We start from the raw sequence: 17,739 nt of genomic DNA, 5'->3' as shown, positions 1-17,739 counted from the left end.
TTCGGCGAAACTCGACGCACACAGAGCAACGCCAGCACAAGCGGTCCTTTTTCTCTGTACATTTGCAAAAGTGTTTTGCTCCGACAGCTTCCCTTTGTCTTCTGTACTGAATTTAAATACTTTTGGCGACATGTGCACGTTAGAAAGCATTACAGAATCCATTGCATTCGTGCAATTTTTCGTAACTTTTTTAATTTGCCATTGGCTGCGCTGGCGTTGGCGGCGGTCGCGTGCGTGAATGAATGCAGAGCACGCAGAGGCCGACACGTTCTTCTGCTTCACGAACCTCATGTCGGAGATCCGCGACAACTTCATCAAGAGCCTAGACGATTCACAGTGTGGGATCGGGCACAACATGCAGCTCGTGTACAGCACGCTCAAAGAGCGAGACCTGGAGCTCTACATGCGTCTGGTCGGGACACCCACCCACTCATGCACGCACGCGCACCGTGTCACTCGCGCACGGGAGTTCAATCACGCACGCATTAATGCAATATAAGTAATTGAGCGTTTCTAGATTTAAAGCTTTCGTGACTGCAAGGATCCATACTCTTTGGTTCTATTGGGTAAAGTCACGTAGGATTTTTGTTATTTTATTTTTTACCTACGTGACTTTACCCAATTGAACCAAAGAGTAAGTAATTGAGCGCTCAAAAAATCGTTAGAAGCTGTTATAAAAATGCATCTACTGGGGCGGCCTACCCCTTGAGTGAGCCCAGTATTTTGCGGATGCACTGCAAGTGACGCACGTGCGGCACGTGGCCCTGCAGCAGGAGCAGAACATCAAGCCGCAGTTCTTCGCGTTCCGCTGGCTCACGCTGCTGCTATCGCAGGAGTTTCTGCTGCCCGACGTGCTGCGCATCTGGGACTCGCTCTTCTCCGACACGCGCCGCTTCGACTTCCTCATCCTCGTCTGCTCCGCCATGCTGATGTGAGAACATGAAAGAAGGTCAATGTGCATACGTGCATGTAGAACGCTGTTAAGCAAAGTAAGAGGGCTTGTGCAAGACACGTCGCTCAAAGGAATCGTGGCCAGAGGTTAAGACTAATGATGGAGTGGCAGCCAAATGACCTGCATGGATTGCTGCTTTGCAAAATCGTGAGAAGTGGTTCCTGTTTGGGAAAGCCTACATACAGCAGTGATGTGATCTTGACTGCTGTCGCTGGTGCTGATGATTAATGGATTGGTGAGTGATTTTTTGTGTTGTACCGTGAGCAGGCTCATTCGAGACCGGATGCTGCAGGGCGACTTTGCTGTGAACATGAGGCTTCTGCAGGTAAGTACACAATTGTTTAGACAAACTCACATGGCTGCTTGTTCGGCAAGTATCCATTAATCAGTCGAAGAAATACAGGATCGCAGTTTTTTATTGTTTTTTGTCTCAATTATTACCTTACTCTCATTTTTGTGCGTTTCATCTTGATTGTAAAGTTGTGTGAGCGTATATTTCATATTAGCATATGATTTGCCTAAAATTTACATACATTCTAAATAAACGATTCTCGCATTCGTGATTCGCTGCATGTATCTTGAGCGTAATAATTTTGATTGATAAGTCAAAGCATCGCATGCCTATACGATAATATCTTGAGAGGCAGCACCATTTAGGTGCTATATGTGTAGTAAAGGCTACAGAAGCCAGACTCACCTAAGCTGGAACTTGGGAGTAAGCCAGAAGGCAAACTCCAGTGACTAAATCAATATTAAACAATAAAAACTCGACCATGCCAATAATCAGGGGCGGAGCCAGGATTTCAGGCCGGGGTGACATTCAACAAATTTTAATTTCAAGGATTATTAGAGAGTCAGGCTGTTGAACTAGACGCCATTGGTTGGCGACACGCTCTGACAATGCAGAAACACGGAGTCCGCCAGACCGAGTGTCGTACACTTATACGTAGAACGTCACCCCTGTCACCCCCCCTGGCTCCGCCCCTGCCAATAATGACTTGTTAGCAGGTGACGTGTAGATATATGAAGATTCTGAGGCCTCGCCAGGCGGTGCTTGTCTTAATCAACGTTAGTGGAATGATGACGATGATGAGTAAAAGTTGACCCTGCCAGGCGTTTTGACTTGCAAACTTCATATTTGGAGAGCCTTTAAAATCTATGAGCGGAGCAACTGGAAATGTTTGTGCTGAAAACCATGGTGCATGTGATATAGTGCTATGGGTTTGTTGGTGGTCTGCTGGTTTGTGGTGTGATAGAAACGTGGGCAGACAGGTTCATGTATGAGGACGTGTGAACCGTGATTGGTTTGCCAACGTCGCCATCGTTGAGCAACCTTTCAGCAGTGACCTGCGCTCTGCACCAAACTCGAAAATCGTGTTCCTATGCTCCACTTGCAGGACTACCCCATTCCAGATGTCCAGCCCATCCTGAAGAAGGCAACAGAGCTAAGGGAGTCCTCTTGACAGCCGCTCCTTTTGCCATGCGCTCCTCACGTTCGACGGCCAAAGGACTGCCGCTCCTACCCTGACGCAACAGCGCTGGGGGCGATACTGAAAAAGCAGCCGGTGATTTCTCCCCATCACAAGCTGAGCGGAGCGTGCCATCGGATGGCCCATCCTAGTTTAAATTATGGCGTTATTTCTGGAGTCCATGTGCATTACTTTGTTTTCTTTTTCCATCTCTTTCCAAAAATGTATCCGAATTGAATTTGATATCAGCGTCGTGGCGCGAGATGAAAAATACTTTCAGATATCTCAAAACAGTGCAAACCTTTGTGTTAAAGAACAGGTCATGAAAGCAGATATCACAAATCTACATCTAAGATCCCTTCAAGTGACCTCCGTTCGACAAAGTGTGACAGTGAAACCGATTGACAGTCAAACCGATATTTTACATTTCTCAGATCTGGAATCTAGGCAAATTAAGTGTAGAAACACAAATTTAATGTGATTTTCTATTTGTGCAGTCATTTGTGACGGTGCAAAGACTTATCAACTCACTGCACTGGAGAACTTGGTTTCTTTAATCACAGGCAGCTGTCTGAATTGGAACCCGGGTTCTGGCAGGTAAGCTCTGATCCACTCAGTCAGCTCTTCCTTGTGCATTACTTTCCCTTTCGTTCATTAATTGTATTTATTAGAAGAGAAACATGTTAAGTCATTTAATATTCCCATCTCCGGAAATAATTCATATTTATAGATGATGTCACTGATGTAGCTTTAATTCAAATTGCAGATGGGAATTTAAGCAATGATTTTACGGTGCTTTTAATGTGACGCCGTTGCATTGAGCGGCCACTAATTAAGCCTCATCGATCTATTGCTGGAAACTGGAAGAGATTGTCGTGCAATTGAAGTGTATAACCACTGCTGTATAATAATACAGCTATAATTATTTTGATACAAAACAAAAAGCATAGAATTAATTTTCTCCTTTTGAGAGCTGATGTTAAGTCATGGATGTGAGTACAAACGGGACGTGATTATGAAAATGAAACTCTCAATGAAGTGCGTATCCACTCGTCATAAATGCACTACATCTCATCATATCTAAAGAGCTGAGCAGGCTTGAGAGGTTAGCACTCGTTCGGGTGACCACCGGGGCTTGCCAGGTGTTGTAGGTGTGTAGCTGCCACGTGGCCAAGGGACAGGAGCACCAAGTGTTACCCCCTCGTATGCATGGGCATTCCACGCGTTCTCCTTTTTCCTCCCACATGAAGGCAAACACTTAGTAATGGAATTGGCCCAACATACCAATGCACGGCCCTCCTGAAAAATAGTCTTGAGGCTCACATTGAAAACTTATTTCTAAAGAACTAATTTTCGTGTTTAGTTTGTTGTCCTTGCCTGCACCTCTGATTAGCACAATTGGCTACGTACGGTGCATAAAAACTTCAACATTCATACATTGAGGCTTCACTGAGCTAATTCATTTAAATCTCAGCAAAGCAGTGCTAGAGTTCTGCATAAGCTCTAATGCATTACAGTTGTACAGGGATTGCTTATTACAGAGGTAGCACTCCTGGTTCTTGGCAACTTAATATAGTTTGTTATCACCAAATTTCTCCTACGTCATGGAAATAAATTCTGATGTCTCGCAGAGCAGTAAGTCCCTTAATGTTAGAGAATGGCCACAGAAGTGGATACAACAGAACTACCTCTGAGACCCCCTAAGGTGACCTCTGCTTTATACAGTAGGGGTAGTACTCTGCCACCCACTGTCACTGAGAGTAATGTTCATAATAGTCAAAAGAAAAGTTAAAGTGCTGCCAAGTAGAGCCAGGAGTTGGCCAATAACAGCATTGTTGATCATGTGGGCCTTTGCCACCAATCAGAAGTATGGCTGGCTGCCCTGCTTTTATGTTTCAGTTGTAATTCGCAAAGGACGCCCCCTGGATGATGAACACTTGCACGTGATTAGTGGCTGATGCGCCATTGCACTTTTACAATTCCTTTTGACAGTCTTAGAGTCTCTGCCTTTATGGAGAGCTTATTTTGCTGCGTGGTATTTCACAATTAGAGCAAATGCATAAGGCAAAAGTATCTTGGATTGAGGGTACACTGAACCACGCCCTCAGAATCTAAGACTTAAGCTGCTTTTAGAAATGATGTGAACCCACATTGAAGCCACTTATTTGAGACTGATTATTTGGTAGGTTAATTAAATGTTATTCTTTTATTACTGATAGCTGGAGTAGTTAACTGAAAATCTATTGCACCTCTCTGTAAGTGAGAATTGATTACATAGTTAATTACAAATGTGAATTACAAAATTTTTGGTAAAAATGTAATCCTCTTTCAGTTACCAATGAAAGGGCAGATCAACAAGAGTCGTTGTGTAAAATTGTGAATTAGTTTCAAGATGTCGTGTCTGGAGTGGGAACATAACATGTCTCTTGTGTTCCCTATGTATACTGAAACCCGTCTCTTGAAAATTGTGTTCAAAGACAACACAATCAGCTGTATATCTGCAAATATCTGCACACGTGGTGTATAGTTTGTATCCAATGTTACATTTACGGATTTCCAGTCTCATCTGCGACACCTTTATTTTTTGATAACTCCATTCCTGATTCTGCGATAAATTAACTAAGGAGCTGGTGTTAACATGTTTACCCATTCTAAATGCACTCCGAAATATTAATGAGGGAAATAATTTCCTTGCCAATTTGCTGCATAGCACAGTAGCAGCCACAGATTATCTTTCTTAGGCAGTGGTAGAATGAGTTAGTATCCCACCCAGGGTGTAGCGATTAGCGAGTTTACTGCTGAGCCAATTGTTCTGTGTCAACACTTTGGTTCCCCTGCGGATGCCCAGTCGTTTATGCGTGGAACTGATTGTCTAGGTTAAGCTTTGAGGTCGACATTGACGACCGTTTGTCATAATTTACCCGTACCTCTTTTCCACTGGTACATCCGAGCCCAGCCAGCGCAGTGCCCTCAAGGTACGGGTGGTTTTTCACTGGCTATTTGCCATGCCGAGCTGAGACCAAACCTTGTACATATGTATGTTGAACTTCTGCACCGTACCTAGCCAACCGCGCTAATCGGACGTGCGGGAGAAGGACAAGGAAACCTTGATATGCGAGCCTCAAAAGAAAGCCGAACGAGGCTCGGGCCAAGCAGGGCCAGTGTCGGAGTGCGTTCGTTGCATGTGACGCATCGGGTCAGGAGGTACACCAGGAGGATCGAGCGCAACCGTTCGTGTGCATCTTACGCTAGCGGCACAGCTCGGCTTTCTGCGGGAGCTGAGCCGTGCCGGGCTGGCTCAACACTACTTGTTTGTGCAGTGGAAATGAGGTTTATAGTAGGTCACTGTGTGTTATTGGTGATGGTCGTGATTCTGAATAGCCTCGAATAGAATCGTACAAAATGTCTACATTTTGCGTGGTGTTTGTGTACGCACTGCTTGGCGACGGTTCACACCGAGGTAAACTGAACGATCGCACACAGGTGTCAATGCTCTCATCTTGACTTGGTGGCGAGATGTTATATCCCTCGCCCGGTGTACAGGAGGTCGTGGGTTCAATCCCGGCCCTGACGCCTGCTGTATAGTTGGAGTTTACATGTTCTCCCCGTAGTTGCGTGAATTTTTCTCTAGGTCCTCCAGTTTTTCCCTCCACATTTAGAAACATTTGACTGCTATAGGTTTCCACGTGATAAGCCACTTCGTTGAGCCATCATTTGTGGCCAGGTAGCTTCTGAAAAGAGCTATCTAGCCCAGTGGGCCTTACCTGGTAAAATAAGAAATAGTTTAAGTGTTATAGTTTGTTCACTCAGCAACATTTTGTATGAAAATTTGAAAGTATTTTTGTTCCGAGTTAATGATTTACAGGAGAGTATAAACCTGGGATTATCTGCTGCTTCTGAGAGATTGTGTTATTTTGTAGCACATTTTGTTACTTTTGTAATTTCTACGTTTGTGAAGTACCACGTGATCTGTCGGTATATATCGATGGACGCACACACACAGTTACTGCTCCCGACTTGACATCGATTTTATCTTCACGGTTTTTTTAAGAATTTGAAATGCAATCTCGACTTTTTTTCAATCTGTTACTGATTTAAAAATAACTGACGTGAAATTTTACACTCGTTATTAATGTTAGCATGCCAAATGATGTGCAAGTCTTGCCTTTTGCTATTGCGACGCAAGTTGTCGATTCGCCGACCTTAGCAGCATGCCCATGTGACTGCCTAGACGTCCGTGTATCTTATCCACTGAAATCTTGTACGGAAACCTCTTTGAAACGGATGAGATTGGGGAAAAGGTCGCATATACATTACAAACTAGGCATGTACCAATTTTTATTTAACATACTAAAATATTATTAAGCTCATGATCATCATTATCGTCATCAGCCCTACTCTTGCATTGCTGAATGGAGATCTCCCCCCAAGCTGTCGTAAATCCTCACGATTCTGGAATGCAACAATCCATCAAGCACTTGTACACGAGCTGGTTTCATCCCTCCATCTCCACGGTGGACGTCCTCTCGGGCGTGTTCCCTCACTTCTGAGACCATATTGTAGTGATTCTGGATTATCAGCCATGATCCCTTCTAGAAGTGTGTTCTTTCCAAGTTGACATGTTTTAAAAGTTGATATGATGTCTAACATGTATATATTGTGCGAGCCATCTGTTCTCGTTTCTCTCGGTGCAACTCATAGCATGAACCTCTTCATGCTTTTTCATGCACTTTCCAGCTTTTGTTTCCATTCTCTTTGTCAACGTCGATGTTTCTGATCCATATGTCGTAGTAGCTAATGTCAACTGATTTATCAAAGCTGACGATGATGAAGAGACGAGGTATGTGTCTGAAAGACATCAATTTTGGGGGGTTGTAGCCTCCTTTAAGTCTGTCAATTTATCAAGAGTGTCTGTATGGGGAGCATGCAAAGCATGCATGCGGGTGACGTATCAGCGACCGAGAACCAATTTGAACGCTATTAGTAAACGATAAACTTATCGGACAGAAGCGTGCAGGCTGTAAACAATAACACCAACGCAAGTAAAATGAGATCACTAGACGGCAAAAGATGCAATTTTGACCCTATGATAAGTCCTTCCATCATACCTTGCATGTATATCGCGTTATAGTCATGCCATGTGGACAAGGATAAGGGTACGCATTGGGCACTTAAATGTCCCACTAATTTGCGAGTGTTTTTCAAGTTTGAACCATCATACCAGCACACGCCGGGCTTTTTTTCGAATAATGTGGGTGGTTGGTATTTTGTGGATTTTCTTTCGTACGGCTGATGAAGAGTGACAATTACATTTTGTGATAATCTACGCGGCAGTATTAGCCATATGCTGAAAATGGTAAACGTTCTACAGACCGCTCAGCAATGTACACCACAAGACATCGTGTGGGAGGACCATTCTATGGTCACAATTTACACTTTTCCATCTACAGATCGATCACCATTTGATTATTGGAGAGGCAGAGGTATGAGTGGCTACACATGCCATTCCCCTCTAGACATCGCCACGGGTGTCGCTGTATCAGTAATTGGTGAAATGGGGTTAACACGCTGACATTGCTGAATTACCACTCGTGGACTTTGTTGACTGACAAAGCGAGTGTTGATCCCTCGTGTATTAGATTCCAGGATTGCAGGTGCCCTAACCGAGGTGTTTAGGCCCGTCCACATCTGACTGATCAGTTGCGAAACGTGTTTGCATACAACTGAATCGTTTTTCTGTGGACGTTTTTGCAACCAGTTGCAAGCAGTTCCGCAACAGGTTGATTTCAGTAGACTACTTTCAGCGATTTCTAGTGACGTATGCCATTGTCCACATTTGCGAACTATGTTACTATCCTGACGTGGTGGGGGGTTGAGTTAGCCAGGAAAGGAGTGAAGCTGTGCTGTAATGCGCGTAGCCAAATGTTTTAGTCAACATCCTGGTTGCGCAACCAATCGCCGAGGCGTGGACAAAGCAGTTGTGGACAATTAAGTGACGCGATTTAGTTGCGTAACAGATCGCTCACGTGTGAACTCGGCTTTATGTGGAATATTTCACAAGGTCGAGTCTAAGGGTGACAGCGTCTAGCACTGTTGGTGTACCGGGCATCCTGGATCCTGACACAATCATGCGAGGCGCACATTCGTATTTTGCCTATCGTTGTTGAGCCCTACATTGGCTGCGTTGGCATTGAAGCCTAGGATGAAACTCTGGGCCAGAGACCTGGCATGGTGTCTTTGGTATGCACTCAACTCTCGTTTATCTGGGGTAATGGGGGGAAAGGATAAACCCGCAGACTCAACAATTAGAACTGGAAAGTATTCCAGAACTACATTCTATTGATACAATAACATATCTATTGCTGCTGCTGGTGTAAAGGGAATGTAGTAGATTATCAGAAATAACACACAGCTAGATTAAAATTGTTGCATCAAATTGCGTTACGTCATAGCATTCCAAGCCTGCAGTGGTTCTAAGTATAGTTGGCATGCACCCTGGTGTAAGGATACTACATGCCCCCAACACCATCCACTGTCGCCCCCTCTTTGTAGTTCAGCGCCTGGGCTCAACAGTGCCACTGCGACTCACTGCGTTTGCTCACCTGGACGTTAAATTAGCAGACGGGATAAAGCCAATGCTTGGGACTTTGTGTGGCTAAACATTTCAACTGGTTGAAGCCATTCACCTTGTGCAATGAAGATCCAGTGGCTGACAAAAGAATACCCGTTGCAAGGCATCGAGTCTGCATTAAGCATACGTACTTGTGGCAAAACACACAAACGTTTGTGATAAAACAGTCTTTAAAATTGATTGGCTCATAACAGATACAACCTGCTCTGTCATTGTCTCACCAGTGTTCTACCAGAGGACGCCAACAGGCGAACAGTAGTACAAAATCAATACAAGTATGGAATTACTAATAGCTCGGGTTGAGCAGTTATTTGAACAGCTGTTTTTTTTGCCAGAAAGGACAAAGCCTCATATTTTTTCATCATTTTTAAACTGGCAAAAAGGTCCCAGAGATAACAAAAACAATACCCGCTTCACTTGTATCGCGATGGACTCGTAAAAATGTGCGTGCAGCTTATTATTCCTCCACGTGTCGCCGCCCCCACAGCGTTACGTTCGGATGTCACGCAATGAGCTTGGCAGTGTGGGGACGTTCGGATGCAAATTAATGGTCATTGCTGCGTCGTTTCTTTTTTGTCGGCTGCCTTGTTGGTGTTCGTTAAACAAAGGCAACACATAGAGGAGGTCAAAATAAAGTGGAGTCTGAGTAAGTTCGTCTGCCGCGTGCATTGTTTACTTCAGCCTCAGAGAGGCGGTGGCAGTTTCGGTGATGTCGGTTTGCTACCTGCCCGGGTTTGGTTGAAGCCAAGATGCTAAATACGTGGATTGGCGTTATCAGCATAACGCCTGGGGGGGGGGGGCTTTGTCTTCAGTACTGAGGTTCGCATAGCACACCCGGTACGGTACTTATTTAAGGCCGAGTTGACCTAGACGAGCCCAAGACCTCCAGCGCTGTCCTCCAGACAGTCTCGTCCCTTCACCTGATGAAGGCCGCTTGTGTTGTGGTCGAAACGTCGTGAGAATATTGTTTATTTTATCAATTTATTATTTTATTCTCATTCTACGTGACTACCGAAAGAACCAAAGAAGATGAGCCCAAGACCATTCAGATTCCTCATGCCCCACCACGCTGTGTCCACTAGATGGCACTAGCTGTCCGCATAGCACGCGTGCGCGTGTGTTCCTGTGATGTTCTCGCGAACAGCGCTTACCTCAACAGTCTGTTTACTTTAGACTTTATATAGCAGGGGGGGGGGGTACAATCTTTGTTCTGGTGATCTTAACCGGTGCTGGGGCTTCCTTAGGTCGACTCCGCATTAAATGAGTACCTTGTACGATGTTTAAACAGCACACTGGGGAACAAAGGCGGCCGGGTGTTGTGCTGGCCACACACCGCCGCGTGTGCTGTGCCTGCTTTCATAGGGTGCCCGTGAACAGCACTTGCCCCAGAAGCCTATGTGGACTACACAGTGGAGAGCGGTCGTGCACTGGTTTGGCACACTCCACTTCAACCTGGCGACTTGTGTTGTTTGTCTGCTAGGGCTGACACCAGTGGCAAGTGGAATCTGAATCTGTTCTGGGGCTCGCCTAAGTGAACTCAGCCTTAAATGAGTACCGTATCTGGTGTGCTGTGCGAACCTATGTACTGAAGACAAAGGGGGCCAGGCGTCTTGCTGATAACACCAATCCACTTACAGTATTTACCATGGTGGCTTTAACTGGTGCTCCCTGACAGTGAATGGTCGTATGTGGGATCTTTGTTTTTGGTGTTGTGTGTGCACATCTGCTGAATGTGGGTTTCAACCCCGGTTAATGTGTGCAGAACCATTCCTGAAAGTCTCCAGACTTGGTCTGACTCTTCTGGTAAAATAATACATTATTTTAAAACAATAATTTTTCATGACTGTGTCAAAGGTTGTGCTTTGTGCACAGAAAAAAACGAATTACTCTTCCCCCATGGAGTAAAGAGAGGAAGGGACCTGGCTACATCTGATAAACCAACAGAATTTATAAAACAGATTTTGTTTGATGCTGCTGGTGCGTTGTCAGTGGTCCAGAAGCACATCTAAAAAACTCAACACACTCGTCAACACTGGTGTCTTTATCAATATATATTATTGATGACGTTTCAAGCACCAGCCCTTTGTGCAATACGCTATGACGAAGGGCCATTGCCCACAACGTTGCAGGTTATATGTTTTATTTTAAGGCAGTATTATTGATGAGTATGAGTCTGGACAGTCCATTGTCAATTGCAATGGTAACGTCGATTTACAATAATGAATTGCCTGTAGATGTTTGCTGACGTGACAGGTGTACTCTATGATACAGACAAAACATTGGTTTAAAAATTTAGCATCCCATTTGATTGTTAAAATAATTTGTATTCCCCAAATGGGAAAGAGCCTGTGCCAGAATTTGGAGAAAGAACATCAAATCCATACAAATGCAGTATTGAATTAATGGCAGTAAAAAAAATGCATGGTCCTCTTTGGTAATTTCTGGGCCGTGTTTAACTGCGGCCTGCTCAATAATCATACCATGTTCATAGCCATAGGCTATATGTATAAACCTGTGCATTAAACAAATATGAGTAAATTACCTCACTGATTAACAGAGCCCATATTTCAGCGGTGGCTGTGTTTCGATTCACGTTGAGCAGTGGTCAGCACACTGCATTATGAACTTTGTGACTCGAGTTTGAGTCCCGCCCATGGGTAACATCAGTGGCAGTTAATATCTAAAAGGGTCTTGGGGCACCCCTTCACCAACTTGCACTGACCAGTGTGGTGAAGTGTAGTTAATAACCGTCACGAACGACTTGACTGTGGGGAGGACTTCATCCAGCAGTGGATTGATCATGGAAATAATTGTTTATTATTTATCATTATTAGAGTTGATTATAATCGGCAATGGGCTCTTGAAGACTTCAGGCCTACAGCAAACTTAGATCCAACTGAATGGCTAATACAAAAAAAAGTGAATCTTGTAAATGCTTTGGCAACATACATTTACCCTTTTTGATGAATATTGCAAAACACCAACAACGGAAAAAGATCATTTTACTGTGCTTGTGTGCTGTTTAATTTCACGAATATTAAAAATGTTCACAATTCTTCCTTCTTTAAATCATCCGTTTTGTTTGAAGGTTCTTCCGTCTTCCCATCCTGAAAAAACACAACAAGAGCTCCAACCGATGATTGTACGCAACGCAATCTCCCTTGTAGATGATAATAAACTGACAAGTGTAGTCTAACAAAGACACGTGGTAATTGATTCTCAGTAGGCTGGCTTTGTATGATTCAATGTAACCGACATTGATCCAGCCGTTGTCCCTAAAACAGATACTTTATCGTGTAATTAAAAGTTGTGTTGATATATCACAAGAGGCGAGATTAAATTGCTTTAATTAACAAAAAAGTTGCACTAACTGTAAAAGTGGCTAAAATTAGAGCCTCATGTTTTAGGACAGGTCACGAACGAAGTACACTAATGAAAGAGTGATTGTATAGAAGACCAGAATAATAATGGTTATTTTATAGCCCATTTTATATACACTGTCCATTATGTGATATATGTCTCGTCCCTTCACCTGATGAAGGCCACTTGTGTTGTGGCCGAAACGTCGTGAGAATTTTATTGTGTTATTTTATTTATTACTTTATTCTCATTCTACGTGACTTCACCGAAAGAACCAAAGAAGATGAATCCTTGCAGTCACGAAAGCTTTAAATCGAAATTCATATATAACCGAGTTTAAGGGTTGAGGTTCGAGTCGGGTTTCGAACAAAATTTAGAATTAAGGGTCAGGCCTAGGGATGGGTTTAATATCAGGGGTTAGAGTTAAGGTCATAGTTAAGGTTAGGGCTAAAGTTAGGTCACATTTACGGTTAGAGTCAGGGTTTAAGGGTTGAAGTAAAAGTTAGGGTGACTGTGTTAGGTTTATAATTAGGGTTAGTGTACAGGTTAGGGTGACAGGGTGATTTTAAGTCTTAAGTTTAATGTAAAGTTTAATATCCAGGTTATAATCAGAGTTATGGTCAGGGTTATTGTCAACGTTAGTGCTAAGCTTATGATTCAGCTTTGAGTAGTAAGGGCTATGGCTAGGGTCAGCATCAGCATTAAGCTAAGAGGGCTAGGCCCAGAGTTAGGGTGGGGGGGTCAGGTTATGGCTGTTGCAGTGCGTTAGTGCTCACCGTGCCACCGCTGCTCACCGTGCCACCGCTGCTCTGGACTTGGCCTCCACTCTCCAGGAAGCGCGTGAAAGCCTCCAGTGTCCTCTCCCCCGTGTAGTTGATTATCTACACCCAAGCGCGGCAGAAGAGGAGGCACATACGAGTGGCTGGGCACGAGGCTGAGAAGCATGAACTGGGATCTGCTGTAAGTGTTGGTGCCGCTGTTTTTATTTTGACTGCATTGTATGTATGTTGAACTTCTTTCTCACCATACGTAGCCAACCGTGCTAATCGGAGGTGCGGGGAAGAACAACAAACTAAACACATTGGCTTGATTAAAAGAGTTAATAGGATCCCTGGTCTCACCAGGATACCCGTGCTCGGAATTTCATTTATCCTAAGATAAAATCACCTGGAATGCACCCAATGTCATCAGATCCCGGAAGCTAAGCAGAGCTGAGCTTGGATTGTGCTTGGGTGGCCACCATGACAGGTTGCCACAGGGTTTGCCGGCTTCATGGTTGGCAGCAGAGGGCAGTGCAGTAGCTAGCATCGTTCTGTACTGCTATGCTCCCTACCATCAGCAACCCCCACTGACCAGCATGGTGAAGTATGGTCAAATAACCACCACAACCCTCAGGGTACATATGATCTTCAGATAAAAATGTAACTGGCATTGGCCAAAAAATTCCAATACAGAAAAATTACCTGCAAATTACACTGTTCGGATGACACATAGCAAGCATTGCCCCCTACTGAAAAAACTTGGCAAGACCCTCCCAAAAATGAGTCGTGAGACTTGTGAGGCTTTCCTGGGTATAAAATAATAAAAACAAAACGTAATAAAATAAAATTCTCACGACGTTTCGGACACAACACAAGTAGCCTTCTTCAGGTGAAGAAACAGAACTGTCGGGACGATAGCGCTTCAATGAACACTGCTAAGATTCGCAGCGTCTTTTAAGCTAGGTGGGAGAGGTAAAGCGCCTTGACAAAGGAGTTTACATATCAAACAGGAGAATTTAGCATTGAAATAGCTGTGTTAAAGTGTTGGATCAGCAGGGTGTTAAAGTCAGAAATTAGCATGTAACTGGGAGATTAGCATGATGTTAATGTGAGGGATTAGCATGTAACTGGTCACGGAAATAGCTATGTTAAAGTCAAAGTTTACATATCAAGAGGCATTTAGTATATGGACGCTAAAGGCCTCCAATTACCAACTATTGTAAAGTAAACCATAGCGTCTTTTAAGTTCGGTGAGAAGCGTCGTGTTCGGTGAGAAGCGTCGTGTTCGGTGAGAAGCGTCGTGTAATGTAGAAAAAAGTTTAGTTGGAGACATATCAATATAATGCATAATGTTAGAGCTTATATTGGGCTGTGTATACGATATTATACAGTGTAGTTTAGATTGGAAGGTATAACATTGCAATGTATAGTAGTCTAGTTTATAACATAGTTGTAACGCAACACAGGACAGAGCGGCGCATCGTGGCTGTTTCTCTCTCTCCCCCCTCCTCCGTTCCGAGCATAGATGGACTCATCCGTCTGAACAAAGCTCGTCGCTTTCCGTGGTGCTAACGTTGAAAAGAAAAACCACCACCCATTTTTTCGCCATACGGCATTGTAATGTATAACGACTTATTGTTAGTAGCTCAGCTGATGGAGAGTATATAGAGTTTATTGAATACATTGATGTAGTTTATATTTTTTTTTTATTAGTTTACTATATGGTATTCATTATATAGTGTAGTGTATACCTAGTTACTTTATGTTAATAGCTCAACTTATTGAAGAATATATTGAGTACATTTATTATATTGATGTATCTTCTTTGGTTCTTTCGGTAAAGTCACGTAGAATGAGAATAAAATAATAAATTGATAAAATAAAATAACACAATAATATTATTGTGTTAATAATAAATTGATAAAATAAAATAACACAATAATTGATAAAATAAAATAACACAATAATATTATTGTTTTATTTATTTTATCAATTTATTATTTTATTCTCATTCTACGTGACTTTACCGAAAGAACCAAAGAAGATGAATCATTGCAGTCACGAAAGCTTTAAATCGAAATATATTGATGTAGTTTATAATTAGTTTTTTCACATCGGTTTATTGTATGATAGTTGGGTGGTTGCAGTCCTTTAGCATCCATATACTAAATGGCTCTGTTGATATGTAAACTTTGACTTTAACATAGCTATTTCCGTGACCAGTTACATGCTAATCCCTCACATTAACATCATGCTAATCTCCCAGTTACATGCTAATTTCTGACGTTAACACCCTGCTGATCCAACACTTTAACATAGCTATTTCAATGCTAAATTCTCCTGTTTGATATGTAAACTCCTTTGTCAAGGCGCTTTATTTCTCCCACCTAGCTTAAAAGACGCTGCGAATCTTAGCAGCGTTCATTGAAGTGCTGTCATCCCGACAGTTCTGTTCCTTCACCTGAAAAAGGCTACTTGTGTTGTGGCCGAAACATCGTGAGATTTTTATTTTATTATGTTTTATTTTTATTATTTTATTTCCATTCTACGTGACTTTACCGAAAGAACCAAGAAGATGAATCCCTGCAGTCACGAAAGCTTTAAATCGAAATTCTTTCCTGGGTAAACAAGCAAAGCAATAAAAATAGCGTATACACATCTCAAATAAATTGGACAAAAAAGAGAGTAGTCTCGAGCACAGTTTAGCTTTTCAATTTTGTTACTCTCATTTGTTGTGGATATAGAACACAGTAATGGTGCAGCCCTGAAACTGCTTGCTCATGCCACTGCTGGCAGGAGCGCCTCAACTCGTTGGAGCTCTATAGAGCCCCTCCAGAAGGCATGGTTGGCCTACTTTTTCAAGTTCGCCATATGTCTTGGAAGAGGTGGGAGTAACCGCACTTTACCCCACCGCACTCGACCTGCCAATTAACTGCGGTGCGTCGATTTAGAGTATTGGGTGGCCAGAGATGGGGGGGATTTCAGAAACTTGTCCTAGGTGATCGAACCGGTGATCTCTGGATTGCAACTTAAGTATGCTTACCAACAGACCACGACCGCATCCCTCCTTACTAAGTAATTCATCTTGGTGACAGTGGTGCACACCTGTAATCTTGCTTTCCAGGAGGTACAGCAAAATGTAGACTAATCTCCAACTATTCCATCTATATGGGGTAGAGTTACCCCTCGCACATGTCGGTTGTCTCGGGGTGGTCCGGTGCCCTCCCACACGTATGAACGCTCATTGCTTGGAAGAACTTGCGCATATATTAAGAACCGCAGACTTTGGGTAATTGTTGGCCATCTGTCTGCTTGCTGCCTTCCCGCTCGTCTGCAATCCTTTATTATCTCTTCGATTGTGCGCGGTGAAAGATGACTTTGTCACATTTCAAATACCGCTTTGCGCTGTCACCTTGGGATGTAATGCATGGGAGGTGCGGTATAAACAACAGAGACGACGAGGATGATCTCACCTTCTTGCCGGGCCCAGCAGGGAAGTATTTGATTTTCGGGTAGCCCGGGATGTGCACGGCGGCCACTTCGTTTTTCTCGGCGTCCATCTTGGCGATGACAATGTTGTCGTGGTCCTTGTACTGGACTCCGAGCTGCTCCCACACGGGCGCCAGCTTCTTGCAGTGATCACACCAGGAGGCATCTACGGCACGGGCAGCACCAGCGCCGTGGCGGCGCGACGTTAACTCCCTCGCCTCGAATGCAGGTCATGGGTTCGAACCCTACCCCAACACCTGTTTTATATTTGGAGTTTGCGTGTCTCTCTCCCCGTGGTCGCGTCGATCTTTATCCGGGTCCTCTTGTTTTTTTCCTTCCACATTTAGAAATATGCGTTTTGAGTATTTGGCTGCTATAACTTTCTACATGATAAGCCACTTCGTTGAGATATCACTTATAGCCAGGTCACTGCTGAAAAAGAGCTATATAACTCAGTGAGCCTTACCTGATAAAAAAAAAATAGTTAAGTTTCGGTGAGAGCCGACCCCACAACTCCAAGGTCAACATCTCTCTAGAGTAAACATTGTTGCCACGACTGTGTTATACTGGTTTAATAGTTGTTAGGTATCATCAGCACGGTACAGCCATTTTCTGTAGCTGCTGCTTTGTCCATGTGAACAAACCCTCCATGGTCACTGTGGGGACAGTTTTGCACTACCAAACTATATGAACACCCTTGCAAACAAGAATTTATATCTCAAGGAATTTCCCAGGTGAAATGTTTTAAGGAGATAAAACCAAAGCAACTTTTGCTACAAATAGGATTTTTGTGCAAATAATTATTGCTCATTTTTTTCCAGCCTCCATGCACTTTTTTCTGCCCAATGAGGTTCTTATCATTTAAATTAAGGATTGGAATTGATTGAAACATACTCTTTGGTTCTTTTGGTAAAGTCACATAGGTATAAAATAAAATAAATAGAAACAGTAGGGCGTTAGGAGCCGAGATGCCCATGTAGCTTAAGTGCTGATGCTGGTGTTCCCACCTATGATGTTATAAATACATAAATATATTGATTAATGTAATTTCGTGGCGTTCATGCAAATTTTATCTAA

General features: G+C 43.3%; 2 protein-coding genes across 5 annotated transcripts in view; one reads left to right on the top strand and one right to left on the bottom strand.

The window, feature by feature from the left end:
• The window catches only part of TBC1D13 (TBC1 domain family member 13), a 28,824-nt gene extending 19,122 nt beyond the window's left edge, over positions 1 to 9,702 (top strand). The window contains exons 9-12 of the mRNA XM_032973190.2: positions 249 to 412; positions 771 to 931; positions 1,220 to 1,277; positions 2,350 to 9,702. Coding sequence (XP_032829081.1) covers positions 249 to 412; positions 771 to 931; positions 1,220 to 1,277; positions 2,350 to 2,415 — 449 coding nt within the window. The 3' untranslated portion in view covers positions 2,416 to 9,702. The remainder of the gene's footprint in view (positions 1 to 248; positions 413 to 770; positions 932 to 1,219; positions 1,278 to 2,349) is intronic.
• Positions 9,703 to 10,976: 1,274 nt separating this feature from the next.
• The window catches only part of LOC116953100 (protein disulfide-isomerase-like), a 37,567-nt gene continuing 30,804 nt past the window's right edge, over positions 10,977 to 17,739 (bottom strand). For 3 of the 4 annotated variants that reach the window (XM_076074734.1, XM_076074736.1, XM_076074737.1), the window contains 3 exons: positions 16,647 to 16,828; positions 13,189 to 13,293; positions 10,977 to 12,159 (listed from right to left, as the gene is read on the bottom strand). In XM_076074734.1, the coding sequence (XP_075930849.1) occupies positions 12,100 to 12,159; positions 13,189 to 13,293; positions 16,647 to 16,828 (347 nt within the window). In that variant the 3' untranslated portion in view covers positions 10,977 to 12,099. The remainder of the gene's footprint in view (positions 12,160 to 13,188; positions 13,294 to 16,646; positions 16,829 to 17,739) is intronic. The other variant, XM_076074735.1, reaches the window with a different exon arrangement.

This window comes from Petromyzon marinus, chromosome 50 (genome assembly GCF_048934315.1).
Source record: "Petromyzon marinus isolate PM22_M1 ecotype Great Lakes invasive population chromosome 50, UKy_Petmar_22M1.pri1.0, whole genome shotgun sequence".
Lineage (NCBI taxonomy): Eukaryota > Metazoa > Chordata > Hyperoartia > Petromyzontiformes > Petromyzontidae > Petromyzon > Petromyzon marinus.
This window is presented reverse-complemented; position numbering and strand designations above follow the sequence as displayed.